The sequence below is a fragment of the Oenanthe melanoleuca genome, chromosome 1A (genome assembly GCF_029582105.1).
Source record: "Oenanthe melanoleuca isolate GR-GAL-2019-014 chromosome 1A, OMel1.0, whole genome shotgun sequence".
In the NCBI taxonomy this organism is placed as follows: domain Eukaryota; kingdom Metazoa; phylum Chordata; class Aves; order Passeriformes; family Muscicapidae; genus Oenanthe; species Oenanthe melanoleuca.
Window position 1 is genome coordinate 67,833,168 of NC_079334.1, and position 20,263 is coordinate 67,853,430.

General features: G+C 44.1%; 1 protein-coding gene across 2 annotated transcripts in view; it reads left to right on the plus strand.

The window, feature by feature from the left end:
* EXOC4 (exocyst complex component 4) overlaps positions 1 to 20,263 on the plus strand; it is a 280,009-nt gene that overhangs the window by 145,511 nt on the left and 114,235 nt on the right. For both annotated transcript variants that reach the window (XM_056482278.1, XM_056482279.1), the window contains exon 10: positions 4,992 to 5,088. In XM_056482278.1, the coding sequence (XP_056338253.1) occupies positions 4,992 to 5,088 (97 nt within the window). The remainder of the gene's footprint in view (positions 1 to 4,991; positions 5,089 to 20,263) is intronic.

Consider the following 20,263-nt stretch of genomic DNA (forward strand, 5'->3'; position numbering starts at 1 on the left):
TTTTTCCTGTTCTGCATAGATTAACATGGAGTGGCTCCCTAGGAAAGGTGCTCTGATCATGGAGAGGGGCCCAGGAATTCTTCATTCCATGCCTGGAACCTGTTTGGGTGAATTTTGCATTGCAGAGAGATCAGTGAACCTGTCCTGTGCCAACACAGGGATGGGAATGGAGGGGAGCTGAAGTTTCCTGTGCTCCTCATCATTTTGGGCTGTTGCTGTTTCCATTGATCCCCAATGAATATTTATGGGATGTTTAGGAATGGGATGTACTTACCAGGCAAATACCTTTGTGTCTGAAAAGTTTCAGTGACTGGTAGGATTGGAAATGTGGCAGGACTGAGGATAAAATGCATTGAGACAGATAAAACTCTGAAACAATGAGGTAATGTCTGATGGCTCCTCAAGTGACAGCATAAGAAATTTCACCCTTTTTTAGCTCTTGTGTGTGAGAGAGACAGCTTTTCTCAGGTTGTTGTTAAAAAAAAAATTACTTCATTACTTACAATGAATTTTAAAACCTGCACAGCAAATCTTTCAGGGGGCTGAGCTGCCTCTTCTCTGATGTGCTCAGGTCTTTCAAGGAACAGAAAAAGCAAAGAGAAATGTGTGATTCCTCCTCAGCACGTTGGAAAAGTGGGAGAATAGAATCCCAAAATGGTTTGGGTGGGAATGGATTTTAAAGATCATTCAATTCCAGCCCTCCCCTCCCCTCTGGAGAGCTGGGAGTGCTGACCTGGAGAAGGGAATTCAGGGAGAGCTTCCAGCACATTGCAGGGGATCCAGGAGAGCTGGAGAGGGACTGGGGACAAGGGATGGAGGGACAGGACACAGGGAATTGGGAAAGGGGAGATTTGGGAATTAGGAATTGCTGGCTGGGCTGGAACTGCCAGAGAATCCCTGGAATATCCCTGGGATCTCCAAGGGTTGTCCAAGGTTGGACACTGGGGTTTGGAGCACCTGGGACATTGGGAGGTGTCCCTGCCATGGCAGGGGTGGCACTGGATCATCCTTAAGGTCCCTTCCCAACCCATCCTGGGATTCTCTGCCATTTTCTGTGAACATGGAAGAGATCCATGCAAACATTTAAATTTACCAAGCAGGATGAAAAACTTAAACCCTCCTAATGTTAGTTCTGACTTTCAGTGCCTGCAGAGGTTCCAGTTCCCCTGCTCATCTCCTTTTTCATGTTGAAGTTTGACATTTTAGGCTCCATTTCAGACACATCCAGCTCTGTCACTAATGGCCCTGTCTCTGTCACCACTTGCAGTGACATTCAGGTGGGCACACTTCATTGCCAGCACTGCAGGAGGGTGTCATTAACTCTGTGACAAATTTCACTTCAGCTCCAAGTTTTTTCTTTATTTTTCTTTTGTTCCTCATGTTTTATTACCAGGCAGATTAAAGCAGCAAACTTTGCTGTTGAGAGGAAACTGCTGCAACAGTGAGAGAGATGGGAAGGTTTGGGATGTTTTCCTGGCACAATTTGCCAGCTCAGCTCTGGTTTGGGAGGCTCCAAATTTGATCTCTGGTGATCATTGATACGGACGGGAAAAAAGGCTTTATTTCCACTTTCAATGGAATTATGGAATGGTTTGGGTGGGAAGGGACCTTAAAGATCATCCAGTTCCAATCCCATGGCAGGGACACCTCCCACTGTCCCAGGTGCTCCCAGCCCCAGTGTCCAACCTTGGACATCCCAGGGATCCAGGGAATCTCTGGCAATTCCAGCCCAGCCAGGAATTCCTTCCCCAGTCTCCCCTTTCCCAATTCCCTGTGTCCTGTCCCTCCATCCCTTGTCCCCAGTCCCTCTCCAGCTCTCCTGCAGCCCCTCCAGGCCCTGCAATGTGCTGGAAGCTCTCCCTGGATCCTTCCCTTCTCCAGCTGCCAATTCCCAGCTCTCCACAACCTCACATTGGATCCATCTCCTCTCCAAGGAATTGATGGATCCAGGGCCTTCCCTTGCAGTCTCAGGGAACCATCAAGGCTCTCCCTTCCCTTTTCCTCTCTTTTCCATCCCCACTGTCCATCAAAATCCCTCTGGATGGATTCTGAGTGTCCTGAATCCCAGAATCCTGGGCTGCCCTGGCTGGGAAGGGAGCTCAGAGCTCATTGCAGGGACACCTCCCACATCCCAGGCTGCTCCAATCCTTCCTGGGACATCCCAGGGATCCAGGGATTCTCTGGCAATTCCAGCCCAGCCACAATTCCTAATTCCCAAATCTCCCCTTTCCCAATTCCCTGTGTCCTGTCCCTCCATCCCTTGTCCCCAGTCCCTCTCCAGCTCTCCTGGATTCCCTGCAATGTGCTGGAAGCTCTCCCTGGATCCTTCCCTTCTCCAGGTGAGCACCCCCAGCTCTCCCAGCCTGGCTCCATGGATTCCTCTGGAATCTCTCCCCCGGGTCAGGGACCTTCCTTCCTCTGCAGGCTGCTCCATGGAAGGTGTCCCTGCCCATGCACAAGTTGGAACTGGCTGTTTTTTGAGGTTCCTTCCCACCCAAACCATTCTGGGATTCTCCACTCCCTGTTCTCTGCAGAGTTTTGGGTTGTGTGGATGAACAAACTTTCACCTCCCTGCAGGAGATGCTCTTGGTAGAATCAATCAGGATAAAGGAACATTCCTGGTTTATTTTTATGGAGATGTTGGTGGCTCTCCAGCACAGGGAATTGGCTGCAGTGGAGAAATCATCACCTTGATACAGTCAGAGAGTTCCCAGTGGAGATCTGCAATTCCCAGGGAAAGGAATCCTTCACTCCCCATTTGGGGATTTTCTCCAGGGTCTTCCACAACAAAAATGAGTGTTTAGAGCAGTGAAGGTGGGAGGTGCAATGCATTAAAGTTGCACTGCTGTGTAGTTGGGATGCCCAAAGCATCACCAGGAATAAGATTTACACCTCAGCATCTTTTTTGGGGTAAAACTTTAAAACACAAACAAAATTCCTTCCCCTTCCCCACAGCCTACCCCTACCTGCAGAGCACCCACAATTATTCATGGAAGGCTGAGAGCCAAGGAGATGTAAAAGCACATTTTTCTCTCAGTGCCAGGGTTCTGTTCTCCTCAAATCCATCATCATCTGGCCCAGCAGATCAGACAGATTGTTTTATTCCTCACCATGGAGTTCATCCCAGTCAATAATATTGATTAGTGCAGGGTGACTTGATGGAACAAGAATAACACCCCTCTCTTAATTGGAGCCTGCATTTCCTCATCCCTGCCTTCAGCAGCTCATGCTTGGCTGGCTTCTTCAATAATTCTGTTCAGACACAGAGCCCACTGGAAATTGCAGGATCTGACATTAACAGGGGAAGTGAATAATTTTCTTTTCCTTGAACCCACACCTCTTTTCTCCCCTGATTAAACTGCCACGTTGGGAGAGTTCACTCTTTAAACTGCCAGCTGAAATTCCTGGATTTTTTTTTTTTATTTTATTTTTTTTTTTAGAGCTGCCTCTTTCTAAATCCCATCAGGAAAAGTTTAAAAAACTCTGCTTTCAGTTGTTCTGTGCTCCCCAAGTCCATATGCTGGGTAGGATTTATCAAGAGGCTCATTGGAGGAGCTGAGTCAGCTCTGGAAATGTTGGGACTGCAGAGTTCCCTTTTCCCAGGATTTCCCACTCCATGGGGAATTCAGTGCTGGAGCTTTTACTCTCACATCTTTGAATCTATGGGAATTCTTGTAGGAAACACTCCTGACCTAGAGGGATATGGTGTTGGTGACCTGCTCAATTTTTGCACATTGCTGCAGAAGGGTCAAATAAATTCAGTCACCAGAGAGATTTTTCTGTGGATTGATTGTTCTAAAACACATAAAATTCCCTTGGAAAAGAAGTTTTGAGTCACTTCCTCATCAGTTGTGTTGCTCCTCTTTCCCATTTGGAGAAATCCTTTTTGTTTGGAGACAGGGTAAAAAACTTCAGTGACCTGCTGGGGTGGTTTTGATCTCAAAACTTTGTCATTTCCCTGCCTCTAAAGCTGTCCTAATAATGAGATTGGTTTCTGTATCTATTATTTATTATCAGTCTTTAAGGAGAGTTCACATGGAAAGGGTTTGGTAATACCTGGGATGTTCAAACTTTGCCCAAGTTCCTTTTTGGGGATGCCCTGGAATGGAATTCCCAGAGCAGATCCCTGGAAGTGTCCAAGCTGGACAGGGCTTGGAACCACCTGGGACAGGGGAAGGTGTCCCATGGGATTGGAACTGGATGGGCTTTGAGGTCCCCAAACCATTCCTTGATGATTTATTTATGTGTGGGGTCCTAAAAATGTTTTCAGGGATGGATCCCTGTGGACTTTGTTGCTGCCAGGACATGCAGAGCTTTCAGGGAGTTGTTGTTTTCCCTCCCCTCTCTTTTCTCTCCCAATATCCAAATTTCAGGTGCTTTGGTGTCAGGAGCTGCCTGTGGCAGTAATTTTGGGGCACTCCAAACCCTGGAGACTGTTTTGTGTCACTGATGTTCCCTGAGTTGTGTTTTGCTGCCAAACTCTGCAAATTTATTTTTTTTCCTCTAGCTGAGGTGGAACTCAGAGAAAGGAAAGCTCCACACAGGAATTACAAATCTCAGAGGTGGGAATGAACTCCTGGGAGAGGCAGTAATGCTAAATACAATAAATGAGTTAAATTCTGCCATCCCCACTCAGAGGGGCAGCACTTGCAGGCAGGAAAATCCTGGGAATTGCTGCTCTCCAGAGCTTTTCCAAGCACTGGGGGCTTCAAAACACACCTGAGCCACGTGGCCAAGGGTTGGTGAGGAGGAGAAGGGCCTGGATTTGGTGGGGTTTGTGCCAAAATGTCCCTGACTCTGGAAGGAAGAGCCCAAAGTCACCTCTGCCCTGGCAGTGCAAAGCTTCACATTCATTCCTGATCTTTCACCAGGAAAGGAGCATTTAATTCCTGTTTAATTATCACTTGCTAAATGTTTAATTATCACTTGCTATCTGAAAATCAAGGGATGTCAAGGTCTGTTAGACAACTTTGTTCCACCTTGTTTTCCAGGAGGACCAGATGATAACTTAATTGAAGGTGGTGGGTCCAAGTTTGTGTGCAAACCAGGAGCCAGGAACATCACCATCATCTTCCACCCCCTGCTCAGGTAAAATCTGCTTTTCTGCACTTTCCTACAGCTGCAAAGACTTGGAATAAGTGGAATTAAACCTCTGATTTGTGGGGATGTTGGGCACATTTCAGTTCTGAGATCCCAGAGCAAAGAGGTTGCTCTGAAGTTGTTGATGTTGTAAAGTTGTTGTGTGTAAAAAAAAACCAAACTTGACAATATTATAAAATCTTTTTCAAGCTGAACTGTGATGTCAGGTGGGATTTCCTCTCTGGGTGACCCTGTGTCACTGACCAATGTCATTTATTGACCTAAGCTGGGTGAAGTTTATTTGCAACCTGCCACAAATTGATTCTTGCTGTTCTTTGTGCTTATTAAAAAGTCAGAGGAGCTGCAAGGTGAGTTCATGGATAAAACACTCTGGGCTGAGGACTGCAAATTAATTCCTGATCCAGAGTGAGCCAGGAATTAAAATTAAAAAGGATTCAAATTGTCACAGCTGGAACTTTAAACAGAGCAAGCCTTTAATAAACCTCTCACTGTATTGCTCAGCTCTGATATTTGAATTTTGCTGCTTTTCTAACAGTTTGTGCTGTTGGTTTTGTAGAATTTAAATAATACAATGTTTGTCTCAGTTCATGGCAACCTCCCACCTCTATTTTCCTGGGAGGGTTCTCCTCTCTCCCCAGACATGGTTTTTCCCAGCACCTTTGGAGAGGATTTCCCACAAAATATTCATAAAAATAATTGGAATCTCCTCCTGACACCTCCATGGCTGAGAGCTGGGCTTATTTGTGACTTAAAAACACAGTTGGAAAAGGCAAAAATTCCTCCAAATTGAAATTTCTGGTGTCATAACAGCAGAGATTGGAATAATCTTGAGAACATCCTGAAATGTGCAATGATGTGCAAGATCTTGCCTTGAAAAAAAAAAGAGTTTATTTCTTGCTATGTGCCCATAACAAAGTGGAGAATTCCATAAGCACATTAAATTTCCACCTCTGCCTCTTTCAAACTGAAGAAATAAAATTTGCTACAGGATGTTTTATAATTTTCAGCTAATTTATGCTGGGAAATGTTGGACAGCTGAAATTCAGTGTGACTATGATGATGTGGATTTCAGTTTTTTAATCATTAATGACTTTACAGACATCTTGCAAGCCCACAGGGTGGTGATGCTCCTGCTTTTTTATTGATGAGATCTTTCCCATTGATTGAAATTCTTGCTCTTTGCCTCCCTGCTTTATTTTTCCTCCCATCTGAGAGAAACACAAGTGCTCTGCTTTAAATAGCACTTCCCAAACACTTCACTCTGCATTCCCAGCCTGCAAGTCAGGCAGGAGGAATCATTTGCCTCATAAAAAATAATTGCATGGAGATGAAGGTGTACAGTGTATTTTTTGTGCCAACCACCTGCAACATCTTCACTCCCTTGCAGTGAGGATTTCATCAATAACTGCAGGAAAAGAAGGAAAAATGTGAGATCACCTGGTTTGCCCTTTTCTCCCTGTGGGATGGGAGAGTTTGGGGGTAGGAGAGGGTTCTAAAAACCATTTTAATGTAATTTTATTCATTTTAATGTGATTTTATTCATTTTAATGTGATTTTGTTCATTTTAATGTTGGACTCAGGGAATGTGCTGAGAGATTTAACTCATGGTGACTGAGGGATGGATGGGATGCAGGATCTCTGGAGCTGGGAATAATTCCCTGCAGGGAATTCTGTTCCTGGTGGGATGGCCATGGCCTGTCCCACCAGCAGCTGAAATGCTCAGTGAGGTGAATTTGCTAAAATCTTGAATTTTGCAGTAATTTCTGGCATGTGGAATCATGAAATCATCATGTCTTGGTTAGATCCTTGTTGCCCTTTTTCCAGATGCTCCTGTCCAGCTCTCCTGGAGGTAATTCCTGCAGAGCTGTGAAATTTCCACCTGTTTTATTTTCCTTTTTGAGGTTCTTTATGACCTACTCCCCTCATCTTTCATCCCTGTCCCCTGTACATGCTTGAAATGGATCTGGTTTGAATTCAAATGATCAATATTTTATTTACAAAGTTTTTTTTTCCCCCCTGTTTTTATCAAAGTCCCATAAACACGTTGCCAGAGGAGCTTCAGCACTGCATGGACTCACTGATTTTATGAGGCAGCTGAGTGCTTCTGAAAGTATTAAACAAACTGGATGACTGAGAAACCAGACCCTGGTGTGTTGATTTAAAGGCTGAGCATCACATAAAGTGATGGCTTTAAAATATAATTCAGCCCTGAACTGTTGAGGGGAGAGCTGGGAGCAGAACATTCACTGCTGCTATGAGGAGTGTCAGTGCTGATCACATCACAGCTGCACAAGCACAGGGACAAATTTGCTGCTCATAAAACCATTTTTAAATCCTTTTTTATTTACAAGCTGAGGGTGGAACTTGGCTCCAGATCTTCTTGAAGAACACAAGGTCAGACTTTGGGGTGGGGGGTGCAAATGAACCCATTCCATTCAATAATCAAAGTTTAGAGAAATTCTTAATTAAAAGCATGGGCAGTGTGAGGAAAAATACCTAAAAATGGTTTTCAGAGCTTTCCTTGCCTTTGAATTCCTTCAGAGCAGGGAAGTGAGATTTGTGCTGTTCAGGATGAGGGTTCCTAATTTCCACAAGGACACACCAAGGCCCAGGTTAATTACCAGCACTTAATGACAGCAGCACACTGGAATAAACTGAGAGCATTTCTGAGAGACAAGTGGGTGTTCTAGAGGACATGATTCCAGGGAATAGACTTTCCTAACTACATCTGGAAACTAATTGCAGGTAGAAATTGAGGCAGAACCCACCTCTGATTTCCCTCAATTACATTTTGTGGGAGGTGCCAAAGTATAAAAGTTACCACAGGAGTCCAGTTTTTTCCTTCATCCTTTGCTGGCAACCAGCACTGGAGTTCCTGGGCTGAGGAATAACATCTTCTTGGGAAGAAGGAATCACAGGAGCAATCCCAGCACCCTTCATTCTGGAATATGGAACAGCCTGAGCCATGTCTGTCGTACCATTTGTTTGGTGGGGATTTTTTTGATGTCTTCTTTATTTTTTTTTTTAATTTTTTTTTTAATGTTTATTTGTTTCAGCTGGCATTTGAAAGGCACTTGGCTCCTCGGGGTAATAATCATTTTACATATGCTTTCTAGAGTGTGTTTATTACCAGACAATTGAGGAACAGATGTCTGCAGTCTCCAGGCTGGAGGGGGAGGGATGGGAGATGCAGGGGATGGATGGTGGGGCTGAGGCCAGCAGGGTTTCCATTCATTACCATCAGCCACACTTCATTAGGATCAAGCAGCAATTAAAAGGGTTGGAGGATGGAGGAGAAAGCCAAGTGCTCATTGATTCAGGAGGAAGAGTCACTTCCCAGCAGGATGTGACCTTGGGAAGGGGGAGTGGGGTTATCCTGGCACCCTCTGCATCCCACAGTGGTGTCTGATCACTGCCCTGGGTTTCAGAGTCTGGGGAGAAAGAGAAAAACAAAGAGTTGGGGAAAAAGGGGAAGAAGGAACAGCAAAATTCCTAATTTTTCACTGCTGCCATTGTTTGGATGCAAAGACTTTGGATTGCAAAGACTTTTCTTGCTCTTGTTGTTTGGGATTGATGGGAGTGGGGGGAAGAGCAGCAGTACCTTGGCATTTTCATTTCAAATAAAATGCTCCTTTTCATTTCTTCTCTTTTCCATCACTGACAGCAGTGGGCTTGTCACTTGAAAGCCAATTTGGAGTTAACTGTTCCTTCCAATTATTTTAATGCAAATCAAAGTAGGATTATTCTGCTATTAAATTGAAAAAAAATCCTTTAGGGACTAGTCAGGTGCTGATGGACTTTTGCTGCCTGTTGATATCAGAATGTTCCTCTCCACTGGTGGCTCTGAGCTGCTGATGGTGAAGTTCCAGTTCCCAGGAGTTCCCTGTCCTTGGGAGGGAAGTGCACAAGGTGCAGGACAAGGGCATCCCCCCAGGTTTATGTTTTATGGGAATAATCCTGCCAAGCTGCTGTAGAATTCAGGATATGTCAGGATAAAAGGTGCTGGATGTAAAATTTAAATCTTGTTTATTTTGAAAATGTTGGGAGGTGACAGCAAAGTTGTCATGGGACATCAAAATCCTTTGGTCTTTGGGCATCAGCTGCTGCTGGTGTTAAAAACTACATCACTAAACTGATCTAAAACTCAGAGTATAACTCAGAACCCCTGGGTATCTCACCAGTAACCCCTTTCAGTATAATAATAATAATCATCATCATTTTATTTTATTTTATATTTTATTTTATTTTATTTTATTTTATTTTATTTTATTTTATTTTATTTTATTTTATTTTATTTTATTTTATTTTATTTTATTTTAAAATATACTGTAATATCTTGTAGTTGCACACTATAAAATTAATATTTGATAATACAGGGACTGTGGGTTTAGGGAAGCAAAAGGAGTGTGAAAATCAGATGGGTTTGTTGCATTTAAACTATGCTAAATCACACCAAGTAGGTTAAGAAAAATATGTGGTATTTTGAAGTCTAAGGGTTATTTATTATTAGTGAAGTAGATGGAAAATGTCAGGTCCTCCTGTGGCACAAATACTGCTAAATAATGAGAGCTGATGCCTTTGGCTTTCTGAATCAAACCTAAAATACTTGATTTCAGAGAAATCAATGAGGCTGAGGAGAGGGAACTCAGAGTGTTGGCTACATAAAGTTTGTGTTTGAGTAATGTGCAGAGGATCAGGGTAAATTAAAAAAAAACCTGATAAAGTGCACAGGAAGCAGGATTTGGAAACTTTTAAAGGGAGTGGATCTTTGAAAAGAACGCTCCAGATTTCACCAGGTCTTACATTTCAGCAGGGTGGGAAAATATCACTTAATAATGGAATTCTTGTGCAAGGTAGGGAACCTCTTCCTGCTCTCTGGGGCAGGAGATGTGGTGAGGCAGGCGAGGCTCAGATCAGGAAATCACAAATTCCCAGGATCCCTGAGCTTGGAAAAGCTCTCCAGGGTGATGGAGTCCAGGCTGTGCCCCATCCCCAGTGTCCCAGCCCAGGGCTCTGAGTGCCACCTCCAGGAATTCCTTGGACCAGGGATGGGGCCCCCAGCCCTCCCTGGGCAGTTCCAATCCCTGAGCACCTTTCCATGATGGAATTTTCTCTGATATCCAAATTAAACCTCTCCTGGTACAGCTTGGGGCTGTTTCATCCTGTCCCTGTTCCCCTCCTGTCAGGAGTTGTGCAGAGCCACAGAATCCCCCTGATCCCCCTTTTCTCCAGGCTGAGCCCCTTCCCAGCTCCCCCAAACCCTTCCCAGCTCCATCCCTGCCCTGGACCCCTCCAGCCCCTCCAGTCTCTCCTGTCCCAGCACTGGACACTCAGGAGTGACCCCAAACTGGACACTGCCCTCTGAGATCTCCAGTCCTTACTAGAGAAACACCAAATTCACACTGGAAACGAGGAAAGGACCTTAAAGATCATTTAATTCCAGCTCCCCCACCCTGGGCAGGGCACTTTGCACTAGGAGAGCTTTCCCTGGATACTCCCAGTTTTATTTAGAAATTCCACTCTTGATCCAACTTCTCATCCACTCCTTCCACTGGCCTGAATGGGAATCTGATGGGAGCCATTGGACACCTACCCAGGGAATGTTTTTCCCTCCCTCTCCCCCCGTTTAATGAGTGTTCAGGAGGTTTTTAGTGTTCAGACCTCTCTGTCTGTGAGCAGTAGGGGTGGATGTTCCTCCCAGGCAAATCCCAAACCTTCTCCTCCCTGACAAACCCTCACAAAGGCAGAGTTGCTGAAGGATAAAGACAAATCCTTGTTGAGAGGAAAGGTTTCCTCCTGACTGGAGGAAGGGATGGGAGACTCACAGGGAGGAGGGATGGGGAACAGCTTCACATTTTGTGCCTTTTTTTTTTTTTTCTTCCTCCCCCCGATGCTTTATGAGAACTGACAGTCTTGCTGTGTGTGTCTGATTAAAGATGACAGTTTATAAAAACCTTAAGGTGAGGCTGTTCATTTTCCCTGACAGAAAATAAAGTGATCCCCACCCCACCCCCCACTGCCACCTCCCACACAAACAAAAACTCTCGCATGCCAAAAAAAAAAAAAAAAAAAAAAAAAAAAAGCCAAAAAAATCCTCTTAATATGTGAGGCATTGATTTTATATTGTCTGTCAGAGAATGTGCTTCAGCAGATCAGTCAGGTTTGGAGTTTTCAAACATGCTTCATCCAAAGGGAAAATCAACAGCCTGTCAGAAATTTCACATGTCTCCAGCTCCTCCTTCCCTTTGGATGAAATACAAGCTGAGGGAACAGAGAAATTTTGACATTTGCAAGAGCTGGGGCTGAATAGCTGAAAACAGTGTTAATGTGATTCCATGGTAATGAGGTATTGGAGCCAGCCTCGTGCTCATTGAGCCAACAAAGCAGGATTAGCTCATTCCTAATGGAATCACAGGATGCTTTGGGATGGGGTGGGAGGGACATTAAAGATGTCCCAGATCTGCCATGGGACACCTTCACCACCCCAGGGTGATCCAACCTGCCCTTGGACACTTCCAGGGATCCAGGGCAGCCACAGCTGCTCTGGGAAAGCTTAAATTAACTTAAAACTTAAATTGGCTTCCAGCATTTCACTGGTGTTCTGGTGGAGGATTGAGAATTTCCAGTGATTTATTTATTCCTTGGGAGCAGAACAGTTCAGTCAGGAGGGATCTAAAATGATGGTTTCATCCAATTTCCTGGGCAGCTCAGGGCTCACCACGTGGTGAAGAAGTTCTGAGCAAAGCTGGAAGGGCAGAAGGGATCAATCAATTCAATCAAACAGGTACAAAATTCCTGAAAAATACCTGAGGTCCACATTTAAGACTCACTGAGGTTGGAAAACCCTTCAAGATCATCAAGTCCAAGCAATAACCAGCCCTGCCAAGGTCACCAGAATCATCAAACACTTTAAATCTCCATCACAAGCTGAGATCCTGCCATGCAGGAGCTGTTCAAACAGTTCCTTTGCTTTGAGGAATAAACTTGCAGCAGAAATTAAACTTGATTTAATAACCCCAACTCTCATTTCAAATATAGGAAATAATATTCTGACATGGCTAAAAAAAAAATAAAAATCTGTAGAGCAACAGAAGAGCTCCCATAGCAGAAGCAGAGAAACATCTTTGGTTTTTGTGGTGGAACAAAAGAGAAAACTTGATAAATTCTGAATTTGTAATCTGTCAATGAAACTGTTCAAAAAATACTTCAGTGAGGGTTTTCCCTGAGTAGGGAAATCCAAGGATGAAAACACAGTGTGGTTTAAATCCACTTCATGGTACTATTACCTTAAAATTTTTATACAGTGCCTGTGGTTGCTTTCATCAAGCTTTATGAATTTTTGATTGAAGGCAGGAGAGCTGAACAAAAAGTGATTCCTGTATTTAAGATTTGCTGTTAAAAGCAAAGATCTGGAGTGATGGTGCCTTTTGGATCCCACATCCCCAATGGAGCCAATGAAAGGAAAGATTAATAATTTAATTTTTTTGTCATTATTGTATTTTACACCAGTGAGGGGGTGTTTAGCTCAAGGGTTTTTTGGGAAAAGCCTTTGGTATTGAGCTGGAATTCCCTTGGAGTTGGGCACCTCATGTGGGAACTCTCAGCTTTGTGTTTTACCTTTGTTTTTCTTGCAGGGTTTTTTTTCTTTAAAACCTTTAGTGCAGTTTAAAATGTTGTGATCTGAGAAAACTCAGAGCATGGAGGTGAATTCCTGTCTCCCCACAGATGCAGAAAGAGAAAAAAGGGAGTTTAATTTTCATTTATGATAATCTGAACTGTTTATTTCAATTATTCCCCTCTTTTAATTTTCCTGAGCTGAGCTACAAATAATGGGTTTGAAGTTCCTTCACCACTAAGCTGCATTTTCCCATTCTGCTGAATTCCTAAATATTCCAGTGCAGGACCCTCATTTATTCCCATTTTATTTGGATTATTTGGTTCAAACTTGCAGGGTTTTCAAGGGCACATAGCAAAAGGAAAGTCCTGGCAGAACCTTGGGAAAAGCCTTTTAGGGGATGTGAGCCCTTGGAAAAGCAAATTTTTCAAGCATCAGGTCATGACACAAAATAACTTTTTGGTGGGATATTCCTGAGGGATTTAACTCTAAATTCTGCTGACTTTTAGAGATCTGCAGAATAGGCATAAATTCATTTTGCAGGCCAGAAGTTGGCCTTTAGTTTGGTTAATTTGGGGAATCTTGAATTTCAGCTAGCTCAACAGGAATTGCACTTTGTGGGATATCCCTAAAAAGCACTTCCATGGTTCCTTTCCTTTGGCAACTTCCAAACTTCTCAGAGACAAAATTCACTCACACCTAAGTGTGAAATTGCTCAGTCCATGGAAATCCTGCTGCTGGAACTGCCAGGGAAGAAGTTGTGGGTGAAATGTGGAGTTGAATTGTCCTGAATTCTGTGCAGATTTGGAATAAATGGGGGAAAACTGAAAGTCCTACATTCCCACTGTTATTAATTAAGCTCCATATTTCCCATTTTGTTGCAATTTTGTCTCTCCAAGTTGTATTTTTACAAATTTACAGGATTTGTTCTGGAGGTGTGACAGCTCCAAGAGTCTTTCTGGAGCCTGAGAGGGACAATTCTCCTCCTGCTGGGGTGGTTTAATCCAATTTAATCAAATTTATTGGGGTGGCAAAGAGGGCTGGAGCCAGGCTAGGAGAGCTGGGAATGTTCCCCTGGAGAGCTCAGAGCCCCTTGCAGGGCTAAAAGGGCTCCAGGAGAGGGATTTGGGACAAGGCATGGAGGGACAGCATCTCTTTTATTTTTTTTATTTATTTTTTTTTAAATTATGGTTTATGAACCAATCCTTGCAGTAATAATTCAAAAGGATGGAGTGGTGGTGCCTGAGATGCCAAATGATGTCAGAATGCTTTGGAATATAAACTCACTGTGTTTATTTAGGGTTTTTTTTTAACTGATTTATTGAAGGATGAAAAGGATGGAGAGAAAGATGTGCACCAGCAGTGCTGTGCATGCTGGAAAATGTGATGGTGATCAGGTTCTTTGTGGCTTTAATAATTCTTGGGGACTTTTAGCAAAATCATTGTCTCTGGAGGAACAGTGAGACAGCATTTTCAAAATGAGAAAAAAAAAAAATAAAGCTCATCATACCCTGTAAGGTGAAATAATGCTTCTAATTAAGTGCAGGTGCCTCAAAAGTTCCTTGGTTTTGGGATAGCCAAGTTTGGTATTTTTTACCTGAGCCAGGGAATTCATTCAGGGGATACAAGAGAGAATTGTTCTTTATACAGAGAAAAACTGAGACCTTGTACAAATAACAGTAATTACAACAAGGAGGGGGAAATGTTGACAAGTGTCATTTTCTAGCAGAGTAAATCCTGGGGGATTTTGGAGGTAAATGAGTGACAGCTTGGTCTGGTGGATGGCCAGAAACTCAGAACTGCTGCACAGAGCAGGGCAGTTTATATCCTGCAAAGGAAATAAAACCATCCCCTCGTGCTGCATCTTTGCAAAAGGGGGAGGCAAGTCTGGGACAATTCCTCATTTTGTTCCTTGGGGTTGTGCAGTTTGTCACAATCATTCCTCTTGGAGCACCCAGGCTGAGGGATGGGAGGGAGAATTGGTTTTGTGGTGCACCCTGACACCCAGGCAGCACAGTCCTTCATCTGATGAGAAAAATGGTTGGTAAAAATGAATAAAAGTTGATGAATTGCAGGGAATCCCTCCAGTGCTGGTTGCTGTTTTTTCTTGCCATTGGGATTTTGATGTCTCACCTTTGCTGGCTCCTGGTGGTTTCATCTCCTTCCCAGGCAGTTATTCCAAATTCTTCATGGCACTGAGTGTTTGGAGTAGAATAGAAATATAGAATTATGGAATTTTGGAATGGTTTGGGTTGGGAGGGACATTAAAATTCATCAATGCCACTGTCCCAGGTGCTCCAAGCCCCATCCAGCCCTTGGACATTCCAGGGATCCAGGAACAGCCACAACCTCTCTGTGTTTTCTGCTTCCAGGTCAATCTTTCTTCTGTGCAAAAAGTGCCAAACTTTCTATTTTTCTGATAGAAAAGTTCATCCAAGTCCCCCTCAGCTGCCTTGTCCCCACTGCTGACCCCATCACCTTCATTCCACAAAAAAACCCCTTTTCCCATCTGCATCCCTTGGGAGCCTCCTAAGGAACATTTTTGCCACCTCTTCCCTGGTAAAAAAAACCAAAAAACAAATAGAAGTTGTCAAGGATGGAGAACTATTGTTGCAGTGAGCAGAATGGGTGCTTATTATCAGCTATGGACACGCCCAGGTCAAGAGTGAAGTGGTTTTTTCTGTTCAGTTTGCTGAAAAGCTGGGATGGGTATAATTGCTGGTTGTCATTTGTAATGGAGTAGATGCAGTATTAGAATTATTCAGATAATTTGTTGTAATTACCCTCCATCAGGAGCTTTACAATGCTCAAAATACAATCTTGGAAGCAGTGGAACTGAATCCTTTGAATGGAAGGCAGCAGCCCTGGAGAGCACAATATCATTTATAGATGCCAATCAACTCAGTGAGGTAAACAAAACAAAGGTGCTGGGATCTTCCATAAATTCTCCCAAAACCTACCCAGAAATCTTGGCAGAACAAGCAACATGCCTGGAGTGCTGATAAATCAAAGCTTTTGCAGATTTCCTCAAAGCATGCAGGGTTTGAAAAGCACTGTGTGCCTTGAATAAAGCATGATCCAGAAAAACCTCCCCCCCTGGGACTGTTATTCATTCTGGCTCTGCTGTAGTGGGAGAGAAAAATCTCTCTGAGGTGCTGCTGCCCCTGATTCTGCTGTGAGAAGTGGGAGATGGGGCAGAGGTTCCAATTTGCATTGCCCTCCTCTCCACACCCAAACCAACCAGCAGATGCAAAGCAAGCAGGGGAGGCTGAGCTCCCCCATTTGTATTCTCCTGGCTCCAGGCCTGAGCCTTGTCTGGCAAAGCCAGGGAGAGGGAGTGAAAAAAAAACCCCAGAGCCTCATGAATAGAAGTGTGACCTTTACCTACTGTGATAATTCTGATGTAGAACAACCAAATTCCTGGAGATGTTTAATCAGCAAAGTTGGATTTTGATGAAAGCACGTGTCACAGTGCCATTGCTGCTGCAGGGATGAATCCTGATTCACTGCTGGGGATTAACATGGGTGAACCGTCACCTTTCCAAATTCCTCCCAAAGTTTCATTTGACATGGAAAAAATGTCACTGGCACCCAAAACCCCCTGAGTGCTGGGCTGATCCCACAGCAGGGGAGGGGGATTCTGTCCTTTTGTCCCCACAGGTGAGACCTCACCTGCAGAGCTGCCCTGGGGACAGCAGCAGCACCTGGAGCAAATCCAGAGGAATCCATGGAGCCAGGCTGGGAGAGCTGGGAATGTTCACCTGGAGAAGGGAATTCAGGGAGAGCTTCCAGCACATTGCAGGGGATCCAGGAGAGCTGGAGAGGGACTGGGGACAAGGGATGGAGGGACAGGACACAGGGAATTGGGAAAGGGGAGATTTGGGAATTAGGAATTGCTGGCTGGGCTGGAATTGCCAGAGAATCCCTGGATCCCTGCAATATCCAAGGCCAGGCTGGATGGAGCTTGGAGCACCTGGGACAGTGGAAATTGTTCCTGCCATGACCTGGAAAGGTCCCTCCACCCCAAACTATTCAATAATTCCATGATGAATAACCCAGCATTAGGACATCACATTCCACACTCACTCAGGGATGGGATTTATTTGGGTAACAAAACATCAAATGAAAGCTGAATTAAGGCACTGTGTGTATATTCTGTATTTTAGCCTAGATTTTGGATGGAGAGGTGTAAATTGATTATGTTTTTATTTGTCTCCAGGGAAGCACATGTCTAATCTCAAAATGAGAATGACATCACTGCAAATTCCTTAAAATCATGACCAATGTCCTTTAACCCAGGAATTTAAAGAGCACTTGCTCCTCTAATTTAATGTATATTAGAAAAAAAAAAAAAAAGAAGTCCAGTGCTGTGACTACATTGACATTTTTCTTTTTTCAAACAGAAATTGAAATAAAATCTTTCTCAGAATTCTTTCCAATTCCCAAAGCTCAGGTAGATCCTGTTGGAGGCTTGGCTTTACCTTCAGGTGTTGGATTCCAAAGGCAATTTAAAATATGTTGTTTTCCTCTCCTTTTCATACAAATCCAGTTGGGATAACTGGGAGTGACAGTGAATTTTTCTGGAGTTTAATGGGCATAAACCTGTCTGTGGCTGGAATCAGCCTCAGGAATGGGGAGCAGAGCTCAGGGGATGATCCCTGTCCTTCTGTCCCTGTCCCTCTCAGGCACCTCCAAAGAGTTCCCCAACTCCCAGCAGCTCCACATGGAAAAAAAAAAAAAAGTCAAATTGTCAAAAGTCATTAGTGGCTGTCACTTCATGAACCTTCACACTGGAGTTCCCCCTTTGGAGTTTCACTGGGGTGATTTTATTTTTCCTTTGCTTTGAATAAATGGGACAATGTTGGACAAAACTGCTGGAATTTAACCCCTTGGTGGTTTTTTGGTTGTGGCTGGTTTTGGGTTATAGTGTGAATTTAGGAGTTTGAGGCTCAGTTCTGTGCTCTGCCAGGAGCTTTTCTCTTCCTAATTATTCCTTTTAGACTCAAATTCCCCAATTCCTCTGCTCCAGGTCCATGTTGAAGCTATGCCACAATAATCTGATCTCAACTCCTCCAGGACATCCCTGCTCCAAAAAAAACCACTGAAGCAGAACTCTGAGAGGGAGATTCTTTAAATAAATCCCTTTTCTGCCCCTCTGACTATGAAAAGTGGATTTTGGGAGCCTTATTTACACTTTTTTCCCCCCATATTCTCAAAGTGCTGCCCAAGGCTGCTGAGCCTGTGCTTCATGGGAAGTTCTTTTCACAGATTCATTTTCTGCACAAAGTCATCCCAAAATAGAAAAGGTTTTGCTTTCGTTTCTATGCTTTGAATTCCCAAATTTTAAAGCATATATTAGTAATGCTTTGGTTCCCTAATTAAATACCTAATTATATTTAGCAGTTTTAGGGGGGTTTTTTTTGCTGCTTTCTGGTGGCTTTTGCTGCTCTGATCTTTGCTGTTTGTGACATTTCCAACATATGTTTGAATTCCTCCATCTCCTGTGCCTTGTCATTTCGTTGCTCTTTTTTTTTTTAAGCACTGATACATAACTTTTGCAAAATAATTGCACAATAACAACTCCAGTGTTTGTTTTTTTTTTTTTTTTTAAAGCCACAGGAGCTGTAGGTATTCCCTCAAAGAGATGGAGAACAAGAACCCAGCTGGGAGTAGCAGAGTAGTTGGGGAAGTGTAAAAAAAAGAGTTTAATGTGTATTTTTGTTGTGATTTGTGTGAAATTCCCTTTTGGGAGAAAAAGAAAAGCAAAACAAGAGCACAGAAGTCACCTTAAACATGGCCTGGAGGTGCTTTTTACAGTAAATCTTTTGACATTTTTGATATAAAGTTGGGGGGGAAATTCCCACCTCGTGTGACAAGTGACCCCGGAGGGGGCAGGAGTGTCACAGGCCATCAGTGTCCATCCTCCCAAAGCTCAGCCTGGCTTTGCCTTTGCTCCTGGAGCCCAGGGGTGGCCAAGGGGAAAGGAGGGAGGTTCCAGGCTCCAGGGCTGTCTGTCTGTCTGTCTGTCTGTCTGAGGGTGACTCCAGTGTTGGTTTATGGAGGGAGACAGAGCCTGGGTGCCTCAGGGGGGTGGATTTGGGGTTGGGATGTGGGCATGGCATCCTCAGGTCACTGCAGCAGCAAAACTTCCCTGGGGATGGATGGGCAGCTGGAGAACCCTCAGCTGGAAAATCAATCACTGCCTGTGCTTCAGCTCCCCTGCTCTGGGGGTTTTCCTCTTTGTTCAGCTGTTTGCTGAGGAACACAAAGCACAGCAAAGTGGTGCCCCCCACTTTGCACACATCCTTTTTTTTTTTTTTATTGTATTTCTGTGCAAAATTTGCACTGAGGATTCTGTGAAAGTTTTGGGGCACAACATGAGAGTTGCATTTTAAGGCTATAAGAGCAGCAGAAAGGATAATGCAACATGTAATGGAGAAGCAAGAGAGAAAAGAGTTTTATTTAAAGAAACACTACACTATGTATAGGATAGTTTGTGCAAAACAAAACAGAAAAGGCTCATTGGTCAAAGCAGGCAACACCTCTCTGAAAACATGCTTTATGCAAAACATTTTATCTCTCACACACCTGCAGGAGTTTAATCATTGTTGGAATTCCTTGACCTTGTAAAGGCCTGGGAAAGGCAAGGCCTCAAGGCTGCTTCTTCCCTGGCTCCCAGCAGCATCCACCAGCTCATGAGGTTTATCAGATTCTGTTCATTCTAATGGAAATCACTGCAGAAACTCAGTACTGGTGCAGCCTGGTCTGTTTTTATGGAATCCAGAGCAAGGTGGATTAAAAAGATGGATATTCACAGGTTATTTATTGGGAAAATCAGCTTTTTCCTGCAGTCACAGAATCCCAGAATGGCTGAGTTGGGAGGGAATTAAAGCTCATCCCATTCCACCCCTGCCATGGCAGGGACACCTCCCACTGTCCCAGGTGATCCAAACCCCAATGTCCAACCTTTCCTTGGACACTCCAGGGATCCAGGGATTCTCTGGCAATTCCAGCCCAGCCAGCAATTCCTAATTCCCAAATCTCCCCTTTCCCAATTCCCTGTGTCCTGTCCCTCCATCCCTTGTCCCCAGTCCCTCTCCAGCTCTCCTGATTCCCTGCAATGTGCTGGAAGCTCTCCCTGGATCCTTCCCTTCTCCAGGTGAGCACCCCCAGCTCTCCCAGCCTGGCTCCAGCCCTGGATTCCTCTGGAATCTCTCCAGCAGCTCCAGCTCCTGCTGCTGTTGATCTGCTTTGGTCCAAACCTTGCAAGGGCTCCCCAAGCTCCTCATCTGGTGCTCAAGGACAAAGCTCAGCTGATAATGAAATGTGCACACTTTCCTTCAGGATATTTATAACCACAGTGAGAAATTTCCTCTTGCTTTGCATGTCAAATAGGTGGGAACTTGAATTCCCACAGACAAATTCCAGCCAGGGGTGAGGACAGCATGAACAGACTTTTTCACCTTCTGAGTTGCAGCTGAAAGGGAGGGAAAGATCCAGTTGTCTGCTGGAATGAGTGTCAGAGAGGACATGGCCTCGTTTTCCTGC